The sequence below is a fragment of the Nestor notabilis genome, unplaced genomic scaffold (genome assembly GCF_000696875.1).
Source record: "Nestor notabilis isolate BGI_N333 unplaced genomic scaffold, ASM69687v1 scaffold15803, whole genome shotgun sequence".
In the NCBI taxonomy this organism is placed as follows: domain Eukaryota; kingdom Metazoa; phylum Chordata; class Aves; order Psittaciformes; family Psittacidae; genus Nestor; species Nestor notabilis.
The window spans coordinates 1-14,728 of record NW_009923425.1 but is presented as its reverse complement, the minus strand read 5'-3'; the positions used below and the strand labels follow the sequence as shown (position 1 = coordinate 14,728).

The 14,728-nt window shown below is 46.0% G+C and overlaps 1 protein-coding gene across 1 annotated transcript; it reads right to left on the bottom strand.

Annotated features, from left to right (window-relative positions):
• Positions 1-7,636: 7,636 nt before the first annotated feature.
• On the bottom strand, positions 7,637-14,495 carry SCNN1A (sodium channel, non-voltage-gated 1 alpha subunit). The gene is made up of 12 exons (XM_010012131.1): positions 14,126-14,495; positions 13,472-13,727; positions 12,407-12,594; positions 11,535-11,635; positions 10,706-10,869; positions 10,305-10,403; positions 10,018-10,135; positions 9,694-9,772; positions 9,313-9,370; positions 9,136-9,191; positions 8,502-8,577; positions 7,637-8,294 (listed from the first exon to the last, which is right to left on the bottom strand). Exons 1-12 carry the CDS (start codon positions 14,473-14,475, stop codon positions 7,968-7,970), a joined length of 1,872 nt encoding a protein of 623 aa, XP_010010433.1. The 5' UTR covers positions 14,476-14,495; the 3' UTR covers positions 7,637-7,967.
• Between the last annotated feature and the right edge of the window lie 233 nt (positions 14,496-14,728).

Here is a 14,728-nt window from a genome sequence, read left to right as displayed (position 1 = left end):
CAGGAGTTAGAAAATACTTGGAATGGTTAGCTAGGGATTCAGAGGGAAATGCTGCTCTGGGTGTAGATATTGCAAAGTGATAACATATGTCCCAGTTTTTCAGCTTAGATCTCTATAGACATCTTGCCTATCAAACTGAAATCCTCCTACTTCCTATGGGCTCTCTTGAATTTACATCCAAGGTGGTCTCTGCTGGAAGTAAACTTGCAGCATGGAATGCTGTGTCTTTCTGTAAGCAAGCCCCTTGTTCTCCTCCATTACAATTAACAAGAGCTGTGAATTGCTTGAATGTGCCCTGTTCCTCAGTTTCTGCAGAGTCTTCTGGGGAATGTACATCTCTTCTTTACAAGCGGAGCTGCAGCTTATAATTTAGACTGGAAAGAGGGCACCTCTTTCATTTAGGAAGCTCTGCCTTGGGCCTGTCTAGGCTTAAAGGGGATGTGAGAAGACAGGGGAAAACATCGGTGGAGTTCCCAGATAGGAGTGAAGTACAGAAGATGGGAGGAGCAGATGCTTTTTGTTTCACTGGGCATGCCAGGGAAGCCCCTTTCCTTCTCACAGGGCGTCTGGGAAGGGGTGAGGTTTTGCATGCTCACTTCCATGCCCCAGCATTACATTTGCATCAACTTCATCTCCCTGCAATTCCATCCCTCTCCACCTTGAGTGAGGGCAGAGATGAAGATGTGGAGTGAAGCAGCCCTTGTCCCCCGAGCACTTCCCTAATTCCCTGTGGAACTGAGATGTGATGGATGGTCAGAAGTGCGACTACTGAAGAAGAGCCAGGGCCTGCTTACACTACTTACTGCTGTCATTTTAGGGGTGGGCATACAAGCTTGAGGCCCCCAGAGCAGAAATTCTCTTTAACTCTTCTAAACAAGCTTTTGGTGCCGTGTTCCTCTGGGGGCTGAGGTCCCCATACGCTGTCTCTTCCATTTCTTTCTCTTAGATGTTGTATGTTGCCTTTTCTTCTGCCTTTCCTTTCCTTTGTGTCTTTGTGCATGGGGGAGGGAGGAGGGGAAACATCACCAAGGCCCTCTGAGTAAAAACAAGGGACTCTGCTGTCCATAGCATTATAGACACTCATGCACGTGCAGTTTTATTTCCTTCCTCTAGAAACACAACTGTAATCCCCTCTGGCATGTTGTATTTATCAGCTCATGTATTTTAAATGGTCTCTAAGAAACACAATTCACCACCTTACTGAGTCTGTGTGGTCTGTCATTGGGTGGAAGGGGTTGGGACACCAAACTGGTTCTGGGACAATTTGTTTTGTCTGTCACTTCTATACTACATATACACCTGAAGTTCTGCCCCTCAAAGCAGTGGCTGGTTTTCCATTGCAATGATGGTAGTTGCAGTTGTACTGGAACCTTGTGCTGGACTGACTCCATGTTAAGTCTGTAACGATGCATGAACAGCAGCTCTGCGGGAAGAGGTTGCCCAAGCCAGCTCTGCTTCCAGCTGCCAATTGTCCAGCTGATGTGTAATGCGTGGGGAGGTAGTTCCCTGAATGGGAGGGTGTGTTACTGGTAGCTCTGGTTCCTCAGTGGATGTTGCCTTTGGGTTTCGATAACCTATTGTCAGATCCTTAAACACAGAAAACAGTTGTATGTTGATGTTGAGGTATAAGATCATCTAGTTCCAAGACCTCCAAGAGTAGGATGCTGTTTACAACGTATTTGGAACATGGCTGGACTAAAGGTAAGTGCCTTGCTTTGCTTCACTGTACACTTGAAACTCATTAAAAAGAAATGGCCATTAAAGATGCACTTTGTCCAGTGCAGGCTTATTTTAAAATTAAGTATTTATGCTCTTTATTTGCCTGTTTGGCTTGTGCTCCCCTTATGAGCGATCATTTTCTAGTTTTAGACATCACCAAAATTATACCAGAAAAATGCATGGTCAATGCTGAATTTGGAGCAGTGCAGTCTTCTTTCAAAGACGAAAGCCTTGCTGGGAAAGGAGGGTGTCTGGACTGGCTGGTAGATCAAAGCAACATGTACGGTCTAAACTTCATCACAGGTCCAGCCAGCACAACCTGAATGAACTAGTCATGCTGCAATTCCTGCCAAGTTGTGTGTTGTCTTCCTGTTCTCAGCCCTGTTCATACAGGGGAATGGGAGAAGTTCTTCCTTGGAACAGATGTGTGTCCAGACTGACTACAGCGTCTCTAAGTCCTTAGCCAAACTTACGGATTTGAGTGCTTGCTTGCTAAAGCTGGTCAACTGATGTGGAGCACAAAGCTGGGGCTGAACGTGCTGTGGAAAGTTGCCCCAGGGCAGTGCCCAACTCAAGAGTCATGTTGTGTGTGTTTGCAGAGTTGTGCGTCTAACCATAAATCCTCATGTGGGCATTTAAACTACCATGATCTGCTGGGAGCTCACCTCCTGAGGTGCCATCCTTTAAAGCACCAGCACTCCTGCTTGTTCCTGCAGTCTTATCCTGGTTGCAAATGTCCACTAAAAGCAAGGCCAAGGTTTTGGGAGAGTAATTCTTTGTGTCTAATTAGAAATTCAAGCTCTGTCTTTAAACGTGTAGCTCCTGTTTCAACTGTTTCATCCCAACACCTTCAGATTTAGTGGGGGAAATGTCTCAGCTATGCTGTTCCTAAATGTCTTAAACCTTCATGTTTTCTAGATGCTCCAGGCCTTGCTCTGGCCTTTCCTGAGGTTTCTATGCACTGGTCAAAGTAGGCTGCATGCTCTTAACAGTGGGGGAATTTGTTTTCTTGTCTCGGCTGTAAAGTAACTGAATGATGGTGGGAAAGACAAAATACTTCAGAGTAAAAATGCAGCAACACTTTAATTACACTTTAATGGACCTGGCTTCCTTGTGAAGTGACAGAGGTCCCTGCTCTGACGTAGCCGCTGGGGTTAAAAGCCTTAACTTGGAGAAGCGGTAATGGGGAAGTACAGAGGTTTTATCTTTTGTTCTGATCTCTGAGTAAATAATTACTCTGAGAGATGTAACAGATGAAGATATAGGTTTTACAAAATAGGCAACTCAGCCGTGTCTGGATATATTTCAACCCAGTGTTTCTCCTAGATATCCTACAATGCTTCCTCTTAGAAGTAACTGGGTTCCTTCACAAAACTTCCCCTGTTTACAGGCCAAAATAAAGTTGCACTTCAGCCTCCACATTCCTGATAATATTTTGACTTGCTTGTTTTGCCAGAGATTGAGTCTTTCAGAACACGCTTATTTGCTCCTTGGGTTTCCAGTATGAACAGCCCCATAACATCCTTTCCTTTGGTGCATAGACCCATTAAATGGTTCTTGCTGAGGCTAAAAGGACCTTTTCATGTTCTCTCCTGACAAGCTTTTCCAAAAGCCCTTGTACTCTTCTGAGTAATTGTACTCTTTTGCCATAATCTCCAATTACTAAGCTTATTTTAGTTCACTGCCTTTAAGCATGTAAGCAGAAGCTGAAGGCTCTTTATTCTCTCATGCTTACAAGACCCCTTTAAATATTGCACATTGGTAAGTGTAAAGAACTGCAAGACTGAACATGGCCATCCCTCTTGTGTGTTCCTGTTGTCTGTACTTCCCCGCTGTCCTTTCACCACCAGCACTGCTGCCCTTTTCATTTCTTAATGTAGCACATCTCTACCCCTTGGATTTTCTTGAACCTGTCCCAAAGGCCTGGTAACCCTTTACTCAAATTCCTTCTGGGACTGACCTCAGTCTGTGCAGACAAACCTTGCACCTATCTGTACAGCTTTTCTAAGCACTCCAGCAAGCAGAGTTTGCTTGTTAGTTCTTCTAAATGTATTGCGTATAGAATCATAGAATTGTTAGAGTTGGAAAGGACCTTAAGATCATCTAGTTCTAAGCCCCCTGTGATGGCCAGGGACACCTTCCACTAGACCGTGTCACCCAAAGCTCTGTCCAACCTGGCCTTGGATACTGCCAGGGATGGGGCATTTTCGACTTCTTTAGGCAACTTGTGCTAGTGCCTCACCACAAGAACTTCCTTGTATCTAACATCAGCTTCCCCTGTTTCAGTTTAAACCCATTCCCCCTTGTTCTATCACTACAGTCCCTGATGAGGAATCCCTCTCTGGCATCCTTGTAGGCTCCCTTCAGATACTGGAAGCTGCTCTGAGGTCTTCGTATGGGAGGTGCTCCATGTATTTCTTCTACTTTGGTATCTGTCCAACTGTGATGGTCACACTATGAAGGAGCAAGTTTTCAGCACATAGCAGGGTATGCCTGCCCATCCTTGCATTCCCTGCCTTCTCAACCATCCTGTGCTTAGTTTCCCTTAGTTTTCCTCCTTCTTGGAAGGGCTGACCCATTCTTTCCTTTCTTCCAGTACTTTCAATTCCCCCAGTCTCCCTATACTTCAGATTTCCTTGGAGTTTCTCGGATCCTCCGAATCCATTTGAATTGGAGCCCTCAAACTTCAGTCCCTAGATTTGCCAGACTATATCCCTTTTCTCTGCCATCACATGACTTCCAAATGCTTTTAACCCTCAATCAACTTGCAAATGTCTGCCACCACTGCAGTCTCACAGACACTGGGGCCCTTTATACCCTGTCTCTGTGGGTTGTTCCACATCTTAGACGAGTTCTCTTCTCCTTCCTTGTATTTCAACACTACCAAACACTTCCACAAATACTCTTTATTGTGTTTAAGCTCTTAAACAAGGTATAAACCTTCCTTTCTCTCCTCATCATTCTTTCTCTTAAGCATGTGGAGCTACCCACTTCTGTGCTGCTTACTCCTGCAGAACAAACCACTCTAATATTCCATCTTATCAACAAAATTAGTGTTCTCCTGCACTTCCCTTCCCCCTCCAAGCATTTGTATCCTATCTTTTCCACCTTCCAATGCATGACACATCGTCTCAGTCCAAAAAGATGCAACTTGCTTTTCTTCAGTGCTTTTCATGTCCTCCAGATAACAGTGCTATGCCTCTAACATACCTACAACTCCTAAGCATTTACATCACTCAACTTTATCCTCTTGTAGAAATTCACCCCAACTCAGACCATTAGTTTGCATTTTTGCTGACTTATAAATCCCTCTAAACACACACTCTCCACTCTTTTTCTCTAATATTCACATTCTCAATGAAAAACTCCGTTTTCTGCACTCTCATGTTGGCACTGCTGGGCTTCCCTGTTGTTTTCAGGTAGACCAAGCTCACTACACAACTCTTGAGCTGATTAATTTGTGGTCTTGTAAACCTACACAAATATAGGGATACTCTGGGGAGAATCACCTTATTTCTCATGAGATGGCAATTTTTGCACTGATCCTCAGGACAGGGAGGACTAATCTATTTACCAACTTGTATAACAGCTTGTTTGTACAGGCTGGATTTACAGCTACCTGGAATGCAGCCATTACTTTGAGTTCATCAGTCAAAGCTCCTTTTTTGCATTTTGGTACTTTTACAGAAGAGAGAGATAACATGGTGCAAGCTTCCCCTAGGGAATGCATCACCTTCTTCTACAGCTATATTTCTGGATGCTGTTGAAGAGAACATAATGTTTCGAGTAGTTATGCCTCTGACTAATCTTCCTTTATAATTACCCACTTAACTAGGCATGATGCAGTGGGTTTCATTAATTTTATGGTTATCACAAGCTACACACAGCACAAGCTGTGATGTGAAGAATCATGTCTTGCTCTTTGGATATTTAGGAAAGATCATGCTCATCATGTGAATCATTGTACGTTTATGATATGTGGAGACTATCTGAGAGGTTCCACCTGTTCTTTCTTCTTTCTTGATTTGGAGGTGGTTTCATGAAGCAAATAGCTTTATGTGTCCAGTGTCAGGTGTTTGTTCATTCATGTGCTAGAAACTACCTAAGGCGGCAGCCTGTAGTACTTGAATTCAAAACCAAGAACTTGGCTCTGGGTTCAACATCCAAACTCCTCTGTTTGTCTGTCCTATTTTAATTGTGACCGAAGTTGTTTAGTGGCTTTAGCCACTAAAGTTAGTTAAAACTACTAAAGTTAGTTAAAACCACCACTAGGTTTTAACTCTGCTTCTTGGGCAGTGTTTTCACAGAACATGAAAGTCCCTTCATGAAGGCAAGTTTGAGATTTCATTCTTTCATTACTCACTCTCTTCTACATCATTTAAAATCATCCATAAACACAGAAAGTGGATGTTTTTTCAAGTTTGTACAAGTCCTGGTTTTTAACAGGGGTGGCCTCCTGTGGGAATACATGTTGCCATAACTCTAAGTGCCCTTGGTTGCATGGCTTTCCCTCCTGCTTGGGCTGCCCTCCCTGCTGAATGATACCCCCTGAATCACTTGTTTCTATTCCCAGCAGAGACATCATATTCACTTTCAAACAACGGTCACCAGCTGAGCACTGGGATAAAGTTTGAAAACCCATAAATGTTTGTGTAATAAAGAACACAGTGTGAGGAGGAAGAAAATCACTCTCTGCTGGGAAGTGAAAAGTGCATTTAAGTAATCAAGCAAAAGCAGTACAACTGTGTGCTTAGCATCTCACAGGGAAGAATTAGGCAACAGCTTATATACTGCAGTAAAATCCTCCTTCTTCCCAAGGGCAGTGTGTCTCCTAATTTTTAGAATACCTGAAATTCTGAATTTAAAACCAAGTTAATCGTAACAAAAGAAAAAGAAGCTGTTTGCAATGCGATTGGGTCCATGGTACCACAGGTCTTTGCCTAAACTATACACTTAGCTTCTGGTATTTGTGTTTGAGTCTGGTCAAGTGGATAATCCTGTTTGTTAAGGACATCACCCTTGCTCTCTTGATACACCAGGATGTGCTGTGTAAACACCATTGCAGCAGAAGTCTGAATATTTGCAAAGAACACTATGGCAAGCTCACTGCAAGAGATGTGTGCTCTTATGTGAAGATCCCCATATTAGTTCCTAAGAGGACTATCTTTGTCCTGACCTTGATTGCCTATGTGGTCTGCTACAATAGGCTAAAGCTTGCCCAGGAAGGATTTTAGATGAAAGTGTGCAGCACTTCTGTGCTTCACAATCCTCAGCAAAGCCTCTGTGGGTGAACTAGGGAAGGGATGAGTGGAGCAGAGCAGGCACTGCATGACCTGTATGATCCTCTTTTGCACGACCTCATGGCAGCAGAAATGCTGGTTTTGAGGGTGTGCATAGTCCTGCCAAACACACCTTTGTTCTCCCCCTTCAAAGCAGAGAGAGGCAAGCAAATGTAGAGATCAATTTATCCCAGACCTTTTGGCAAACACTTAAATACCTGGACATACACATGTATGGTGTATCACAAGGAAGGAGTCTGCTATACACCCAAGATCTACCAGATCCACATACCCAGTTTGAAAAAGGAGACCTTATTCTACCAGGGTGTTTTGTCATGACCCAAGAGTGTCAGCAAGCATCAACCACCTCTGCAGAGTATTGTGTGAAATAGAGATTGAGGTTATATCAGCGGCTGTCATCTCTTAGGGCTATACAAGTAGCCTTTCCTCAGGGGTAGAAGAGGGTGAGTGGCTTGGTCTTGTAGCTGGACATTAAGAATTAGGAAAGAGCAACCAGTTTCCACCCTTAGGGAAAGCTTAACGAAGCTCAGCCTGTTAAGACTACATTCCTGTCCCTTGCCATACAAGAGAGGAGGCCAGTCATGGCTACCAAACCTCTTTAATGAATGACAGACCAGAACTGTGGCAGCATCCTTGTTGCAGGGAAAAGAAAGCATGCATGCATGTACAGGTGTGCAGATGCAAGGAGTGTAAGGAAACTAAGTGGACATCTCCCCCATACATACACGAGATCAACTCTCATCCATGGTGATTCCCAGAGCAATAGTATTTTATGAGACTGAAAAATTCATCTAAAAGCAGTGAAAGCAATGAACCCAGGTCAACCACAGTCTTCTGCCATGGTCCAAGTAGAGAACCCCAGAAAGGAGGAAATGCAGGTCCCACAGACTAAGTGTGCAGCCTCTGATCCAACTGTCACTCATCTGAACTGTTGAATAAGCCACTGCCTCACTCATGTCCCACCCCACCATCCCTGCTTGGCCCATGTGGTTCCAGGCTGTTGTAGGATGGCAGCATGGTCACTACAGCCTCGACAGTGAAGCGGTGTGGAGTACTGAGAGCTGGTGCCTCATCTTGGAAAGCAGTGTTATCGTGACTGTTTGGGGGAGGTCCTGATGGAGAGAGCTGCTGCCGAGAACGGAACCAGCGTACAGCCAAGATCAGTGTGATGGCTATGAAATCCAGGATCAGCTCTGCAAGCTCCATCACAGACAGGACAGAGGATCCAAACCAGAGACTCCACTGGTTCCCAAACTGGGACAGCAGAGTCACTACCTGCAAGAGATGGAGAAAGGCCTGTGAGGACAGCCCTTGTTTAAGCCTTTTGCCTCCCTGCCTGCTCCCACTAGCAGTGCACTGTGGTGCTGGGGGCTTCCTCCCTGACTCAATAACCAGCAGTGCTACTGGAACAAATGCCTGCCAATATTCCATACATCATGGGGAAATGGGTGGCTAGAGAGGACATGGAAGTAAAGGGTGTACCGTGAAGGCTGGAGACTCCCCATTGGTCTTGTAGTTCCACTCCTCAAAAAAGATATTCACTTTGGCAACTCCATTCCTGTAAATAAAGATTAGGCTTAGTAACCCCAAATCCACAATCCTTGCATTTCTTCACCAAATGTAATTGTCTTCTCTGTCCCCTTCTGCCCCATGTTCTCTTCCCACATATACCACCCAGAGAGGTTTTCCCCGTGTCTGCAGTTCCCTCATTCTGCAAAAAATATACACTTTGGTACTTACAGTGCACTTCTGAAGCTGCACTGTGAAACCCAATGTTTGTGGTGTCCTACGCTGGCTAAGAACAAGCTCCTGCATGGCTCTCCTTCTCACTCTTCCACAAGCCCTTACTGTGATTCCAGACCACAAGGCAGCCCCCTTGGGCTTGCTATTTTCATACTAGCATTTGACCCTTTTCAGATTCTCCTCTTGGGTTCCCTTTTCTTGTTGAAGTTTCAGTTTATCTCTACTCTGGTTCAAATCCACTGCTCTTGTCCATGGGTCCCACACCTAATCTCTTCCCATCAGTGATTTAATCTTAACTCTGCCCCTCCCTGACACACAGAATCCACTGGGATAGTTTCTGGTTTGGACACAACCTTTGTTTAGGGGCTCTCACCTCTTGGATGTGATATTGTATTTGTTCTGCTGTGAAAGCACGTAAAAAACCCAGTCCTGAAATGAGAGTGCAATAAATTGCATTACATCATCACTGTCACCTCTTGTAGGCTTAGTTGAGGAAGGACTAAATGGGAGGTGAGACCAGTGCTGAGAAGCCAGGACACCCTCTCCTTACTTCTGAGACTGCAGAAGGCCAGCGGGAGTATCCAGCTGAGAGCTGGTATTCTGTCATTCTGGAAGACAAGAGGCTGTATTAGCTGCTGAAGCTGTAGAAGCCGCAAGAGCAGGTCTCTCAATCTCCAGGCACACCTGGAAGCTCCCGCCCATGCTGAAGTTCTGCCCACTTCCCACCAAGCTTCTGCACGGTCCTCAGGAGCTCATCCCCAAGCCAACACTGATGTTCCTCAGCCATTTCGGCTTCCTGATGGGAGAAATACCATTTTGGGTTGCAGCTCAGCTATTGACACAAGCTTTTGCTCTGGTCGGTGAATGCTTTCCAGCACCTCTGGGAATAAAGATTTTCCAGTCTTCCTGACTGACTGATGATCAAACTTACTTGCAAGGTTTTCGACATTTGTGGAAACAGCGGAGCACGTCAGCTTTGAATTCAGCCAGGAGTTTGTAATAGCAGTAGCCTAAGCAGCAGAGAAAGTAAATCCAGGTAAGGTCAGAGTATCTGCATACAAAAGGTGATGACCAACAGCAAGGGGAATGCAGAGGTTTCCTTCCACAAGCTCACAGGGCATAACCATCTAAGACAAGAATGTCTTTTGGATGTCCCACACCAGGAAGCTCATTGAAGACAATAAGGAGATGTATATGAGGTAGACTAGACAGGTTCAGGTGGGCATGAGCTTTACAATTCCTTCTGTCCACTTACCCCAGGCTACGTGTTTTGTGTAATCACAGTACTCTGCTCCAGTGGGTAAGGGATAGAAGTAATATGCACAGCCACAGCGCTCTACCATGTTGAGCTGAAAACAGGAGCGAATGCAGACCTGGGAGACATACAAGGTAGAAAAGGCTGAACAAGTGAACCAAACCCACCACGACCTGTATCACATCATAGTATTACAGAGCCCACAGGCAAGCATGGCTGTTAGGGGATGGAAGCATTTCAGGAAAGTAGGGAAACAAGGTGGTATGGGACCAGTGATGATGAGTTACCTGTTCGGTGTAGCGGGATGAGTACAGATTTTGCACTGGCACGTCACTGCCATCCTCTGTGCAATCACTGTAACTGCCCCCAAGTCGCACAGTCATCTCCTAAAATACCAAACGGTCATTACATAGAATGACTGGCACAGAGAACTGGAAGTTCTCTGACACTTCCATGCCACACACTGTCCATCAGTATCTGCTCTTATGCTTTCCTCTATTGTTCACTGATAAACTGCAGCCAAATGCTTCTTGTCTAGCCCAGTAAACTGCTTTTCTTCCCCTCCCTTCACTCCATGTGATTAATCCCCTCACTTGGAACACACTGGGTCCATGGTAACCCATTTGTATCTATTCACCAAGTTGAATCTCCCCTGTAATCTCACGTCTTATCCCTGCTGCTTCCTCACCTTTTTCATGCTGATAGAGGTCTCGATACCAGGGCGCACGTTGAAACCCCCATCATCCATGAAGGCTGGCTCATTCTGATCATGGACCATGACCCTGGCTCCTGTCACCGTGGACAACAGAGGGATGAAATCATTCTGTTCAGTGCGCACCACCAGAGAGAGACCTGAGGGAATGTCAGAAAGCAAGGGAGGTCATGGCTGGGCATCATGTGGGAGAGGGGAGAGAGCAGAATGGTTAGAATGAGTTCATAAGAGAAACCTCAACCAGGGTTGCATTGAAGCTGGGCAGCGATTGAGGGTGGCTGGAGGGAAGCCAGAGACAAAGCTGGAGGATCCAGGACAATCCAGAGAAAACTATTTCTTCATTGTGGCTTAGAAAAAGCAGAACTGGGAAGTGAAAGATTTTGTGGAGAGAGACTGAGCTGGATAGAAGAAAAGCCTGAAGACTGCGCCTAGAGAGGTTTCAGGGGGTTGGGAAAACAAATAGGACAGTTGCTGGAAACAGGAAAATGGAGAAAGTGAAGACCAGGTTCTCAGGAGCACAGCACTACAGCTCAATAGGGGACTTTGGGAATGGGCCAGTACAGGTCCAGAGGGAGCAATGAATGTAAGGATCAGGCACTGGTGGAAAAGAGTGAGTTCAGTGGGGCATCAGCAAGGGACAGCCATGTTTATGAGACAGCCATCTCCACATGGTTGAAAACAGAATTTGGGCAAGACAGAGCACAGCTGCAATCTGCCACCACCAGCATTAAGCACAGCAGGACGCTTTTAACTCCTGGGGAAGACAGAGCTGAACTGTTCTTACCAAAGAGTGCCTCTCACCTACCATTATTGATTCCAGGCATCGAGGATGTCCACAGGCTGCTGCTGTTGTCGTTAAAGGTATAGCAGTTCCCATAAAAGGGATGATGGAAGTGGGTATAATTCCTGAGAGGGGAACAGAAACATTCACTCTGGGTGAGAAGGGCTGCAAAGGGCTGTGAGACCAAGGGGAAGGGCTTTCTGAAAGGAATAACCGTTTCCACCTGCAGGGAGAGTGGCTTACAGCAGATTGGCAGTATTTGTTATGTAAACTTGCCTGAATGGGAAAAGCAATTAAAATATCTGTAAAAAATGTCCTGGAGCTGACCAGGTTTTTACACAAGGTTTTTCGTATTGCTAACTCTTGAGAGCCCAAATGGGTTTTAGCAATACTAGCAATTACTTTATAACCTTCCTAATATTGACAAAACTCTTAGCTCTTCCCACCTCTTTACCTCCCTTGCTGATGGGTTTCATTCCATTACCTCTTTGGGTTTTTTTGACCAATAACAGCAGCAGAGAAGTGGGATATTTTTTACCATCTTTTTGTAACAAGTCTCTCTTCTCCTCCTCCTGCATGTACCACTCTACCAGTGTAGATTTCTACACTGTATATCTGAACCCACTCTAGGGTTTGTACCAGTGTAACTATTTAATTCCTGTGAAACCCAGGAAAAGGCAAAACCATCCTCTGAGGTCCATAGTTTTTGTGGCCCTGGTGAGCACAACACACAGGAAAGACTCAAGAAACACCTTTTGAGACAATGGGAGCTGAACAAGGAAAGATCACACCACGGGAAAGACGTTCTCTAATGTGGATTCCTTGACTCCCTCTGGACCCAGGCACAAAATAGGGGTATTTTCAGGAGGACTCAGTGGGATGTTTCTACCACTTACGCCTTGTCACATGTTGCTTCATTGAAGCGGCAAGAATAGATGAAATTCTCAAAGTCAGACTCATCCAGGGCTTTCGCATCAGGCATCTGCGCTAGGATATTGATATAGTGAAAGCTGTACCATTCCCGCACGGCATCCACCCCTGAGGAGTACGCCTGATGGAAACAGTCCTTGTTGTTTTCACTGCACTGTTAAGAGGAGAAGGAAGAAAACCAGCTGTGTCAGAGGAGTCTAGTTCAGGAGTGAGGCTGTGCCTATGGATTAGCCCTGCTCCCTCAGCATGGGCAGGGAGTGGAAATGCTCCAAAGGCCTCCTGTGCTCAACCAAAGGGTGATCAACAGGATGTGGAAAAGCAAATCCAGGGCAGCTCCTTGGAGGAAGGGAAACACCAGTAGAATGAGTAAAGCTGAGTTAAAACCCAAGAGGCAGCAAGTCGCAGTGAGGTGTCAGGGTGATCTGCTGCACATAAATTCTACATGGTATAAACCCAGAAGCTTTAAATTCTTGTGTGGGGAGCCCTTCCTTCAGGGTGTGTCCAGAAAAACGTTTGTGATCCTGTGGGAACTCCGCATAACAGGTAAGTGATTAGCTTCAGTCCTTCAGTGCCTTTTTAAATGCAAACACAGATACCCTGGGGTGCAGAAGCTGCTACCTAGGAGCAAGTGTGACCATGACCACGTTTCATGTGACCCACAGCCATTCAATACTTTCCCTTTTGCTATTACTGAGCAACACTGAGGTTGAGGTTAATAAATGGCTCTCCAAAGGCAAGTGCGCAAGGCTGATGCAGTCTTCAGGAAGGACAAGATTTCCCTGCTCCACTTGGGAAAAGATGAGCACTCATGTGGACAAGTCTCCTGGGGCCTTCATGGACAGGGACAGGACTTGGGGAACAGGATTGCATTGAGCAAAAGATTCAGCTCTACCTTTATCTGCCATTAGCAAAAGCCAGTGCAGATCAATCAGTCTTCTACATAGGGAAAGGCATGGCTTAGGTCCTAACAAGACAGAAGTATCTAGGCAGAGACCGGAGTGGATAGGACACAAAGTATGTAGGGATCTCACCAGAACAAAGCCAATTTTCCAGTCATTCTTGTCCACTGAGGGACTATTCTCTGGCAAGTTGACAACATTATCCCTCTTCTGCCTTCGCAGCGGATGGCGCTGGACATGATGGAGCAGGCTCCTTGAGCTACGCTTCCGTGTGGACAGCGTGGACCAGTCGCTTCGTGCCAGAGACATGTTGTAGTCATAAAGGTCGAGCAGTGTCTGGTGGGTGATCTGGTCCAGCTCGTCCAGCTTCTTCCGGATGGCGCTGTATCTATATGGGGAATGGAAAGAGGAGCCCAGAGGCTTAGGGATGGATGCACAGAAACAATTCTGAATGAGACATTCATCAAAGTTTGCTGGGATGATTCCTGCCACCAGCTGCAAATCCAAGCCCTTGCTGGAGGCTACCATCCTTGTAGAAGAGAAGTAAACACATCTGCTTTTGCCTCGTGGTAGTTTACAGGGCAGCCTGCTAACATACCCCACCAAGTAGAGTTGCCTAAAGTAACATGCCTTACTGTGAAAGCCCTGCAGCGGTAAAAGCCCATGAAAAGTGTCCTTTCCACCGTCACTGCTACAGAAGGGGATGGTCAAGGACAGGAGTACGTGCTTTCATCCTACACCTACAAAAATCAAGACAGTCAACAGCTCTGGGAGTCTATTTCTTACCTGTAGGGATTGAGGGTGCACAGCGTCACGGCTGGGAAAGTCAGCCTGTCGGAGTTAAGGTTGAGGTTGAGGTTGACAGGGTAGCTGAAGTACTCCCTGTAGAGGATCCCAAACTGCCAGTACATTAAGCCGAAGGTGAGAAAGAAGAGAACAGACCAGAAGGCTGTCTTCATCTTATTCTTTTTGGAGCACACGAGGCGGATAGCCCCATGGATGGTTGTGTTGCTGCAGAAGAACTGGAATAGCTCCTGGTAGGAGCTGTAGAACTCGATGAGACCCTCCCGCTTCTCTTCTTTCTGCTGCTGCTCCTCTTCTTGCTTACATTGCCTTGTTTTCTCTCCTTCTGGCATCTTCCCTGTCTTCACAGACCCACCCTACAGCACAAACTCAGAATTAAGGGGTAGCCCTGCAAGACTGAGGCTCCGGGAAGCCTTTCCCGGTGCAAAAACTGTCTCTGCATCACCATCTTCCCAAAACCTCGGCGCCTTCATCCTCTCCTTCCCGACCCCATACCAGGCTGCAGGTCCCCAGCCTTCCACATACCCCCTCCTATCCCTCCCCCTAGCCCTCCTCTCCATCAGGAGACGGGGACAGATCCTCCCC

Excerpts from the sequence above, each read along its gene's own strand:
- SCNN1A (XM_010012131.1), bottom strand. The coding sequence starts at position 14,475 with ATGCCAGAAGGAGAGAAAACAAGGCAATGTAAGCAAGAAGAGGAGCAG. Across the intron at positions 10,870-11,534 it reads GATGCCTGGAATCAATAATG|GTCTCTCTCTGGTGGTGCGC; the intron begins GTAGGTGAGAGG and ends ACATTCCCTCAG. Across the intron at positions 10,404-10,705 it reads CCTCTATCAGCATGAAAAAG|GAGATGACTGTGCGACTTGG; the intron begins GTGAGGAAGCAG and ends TTGGTATTTTAG.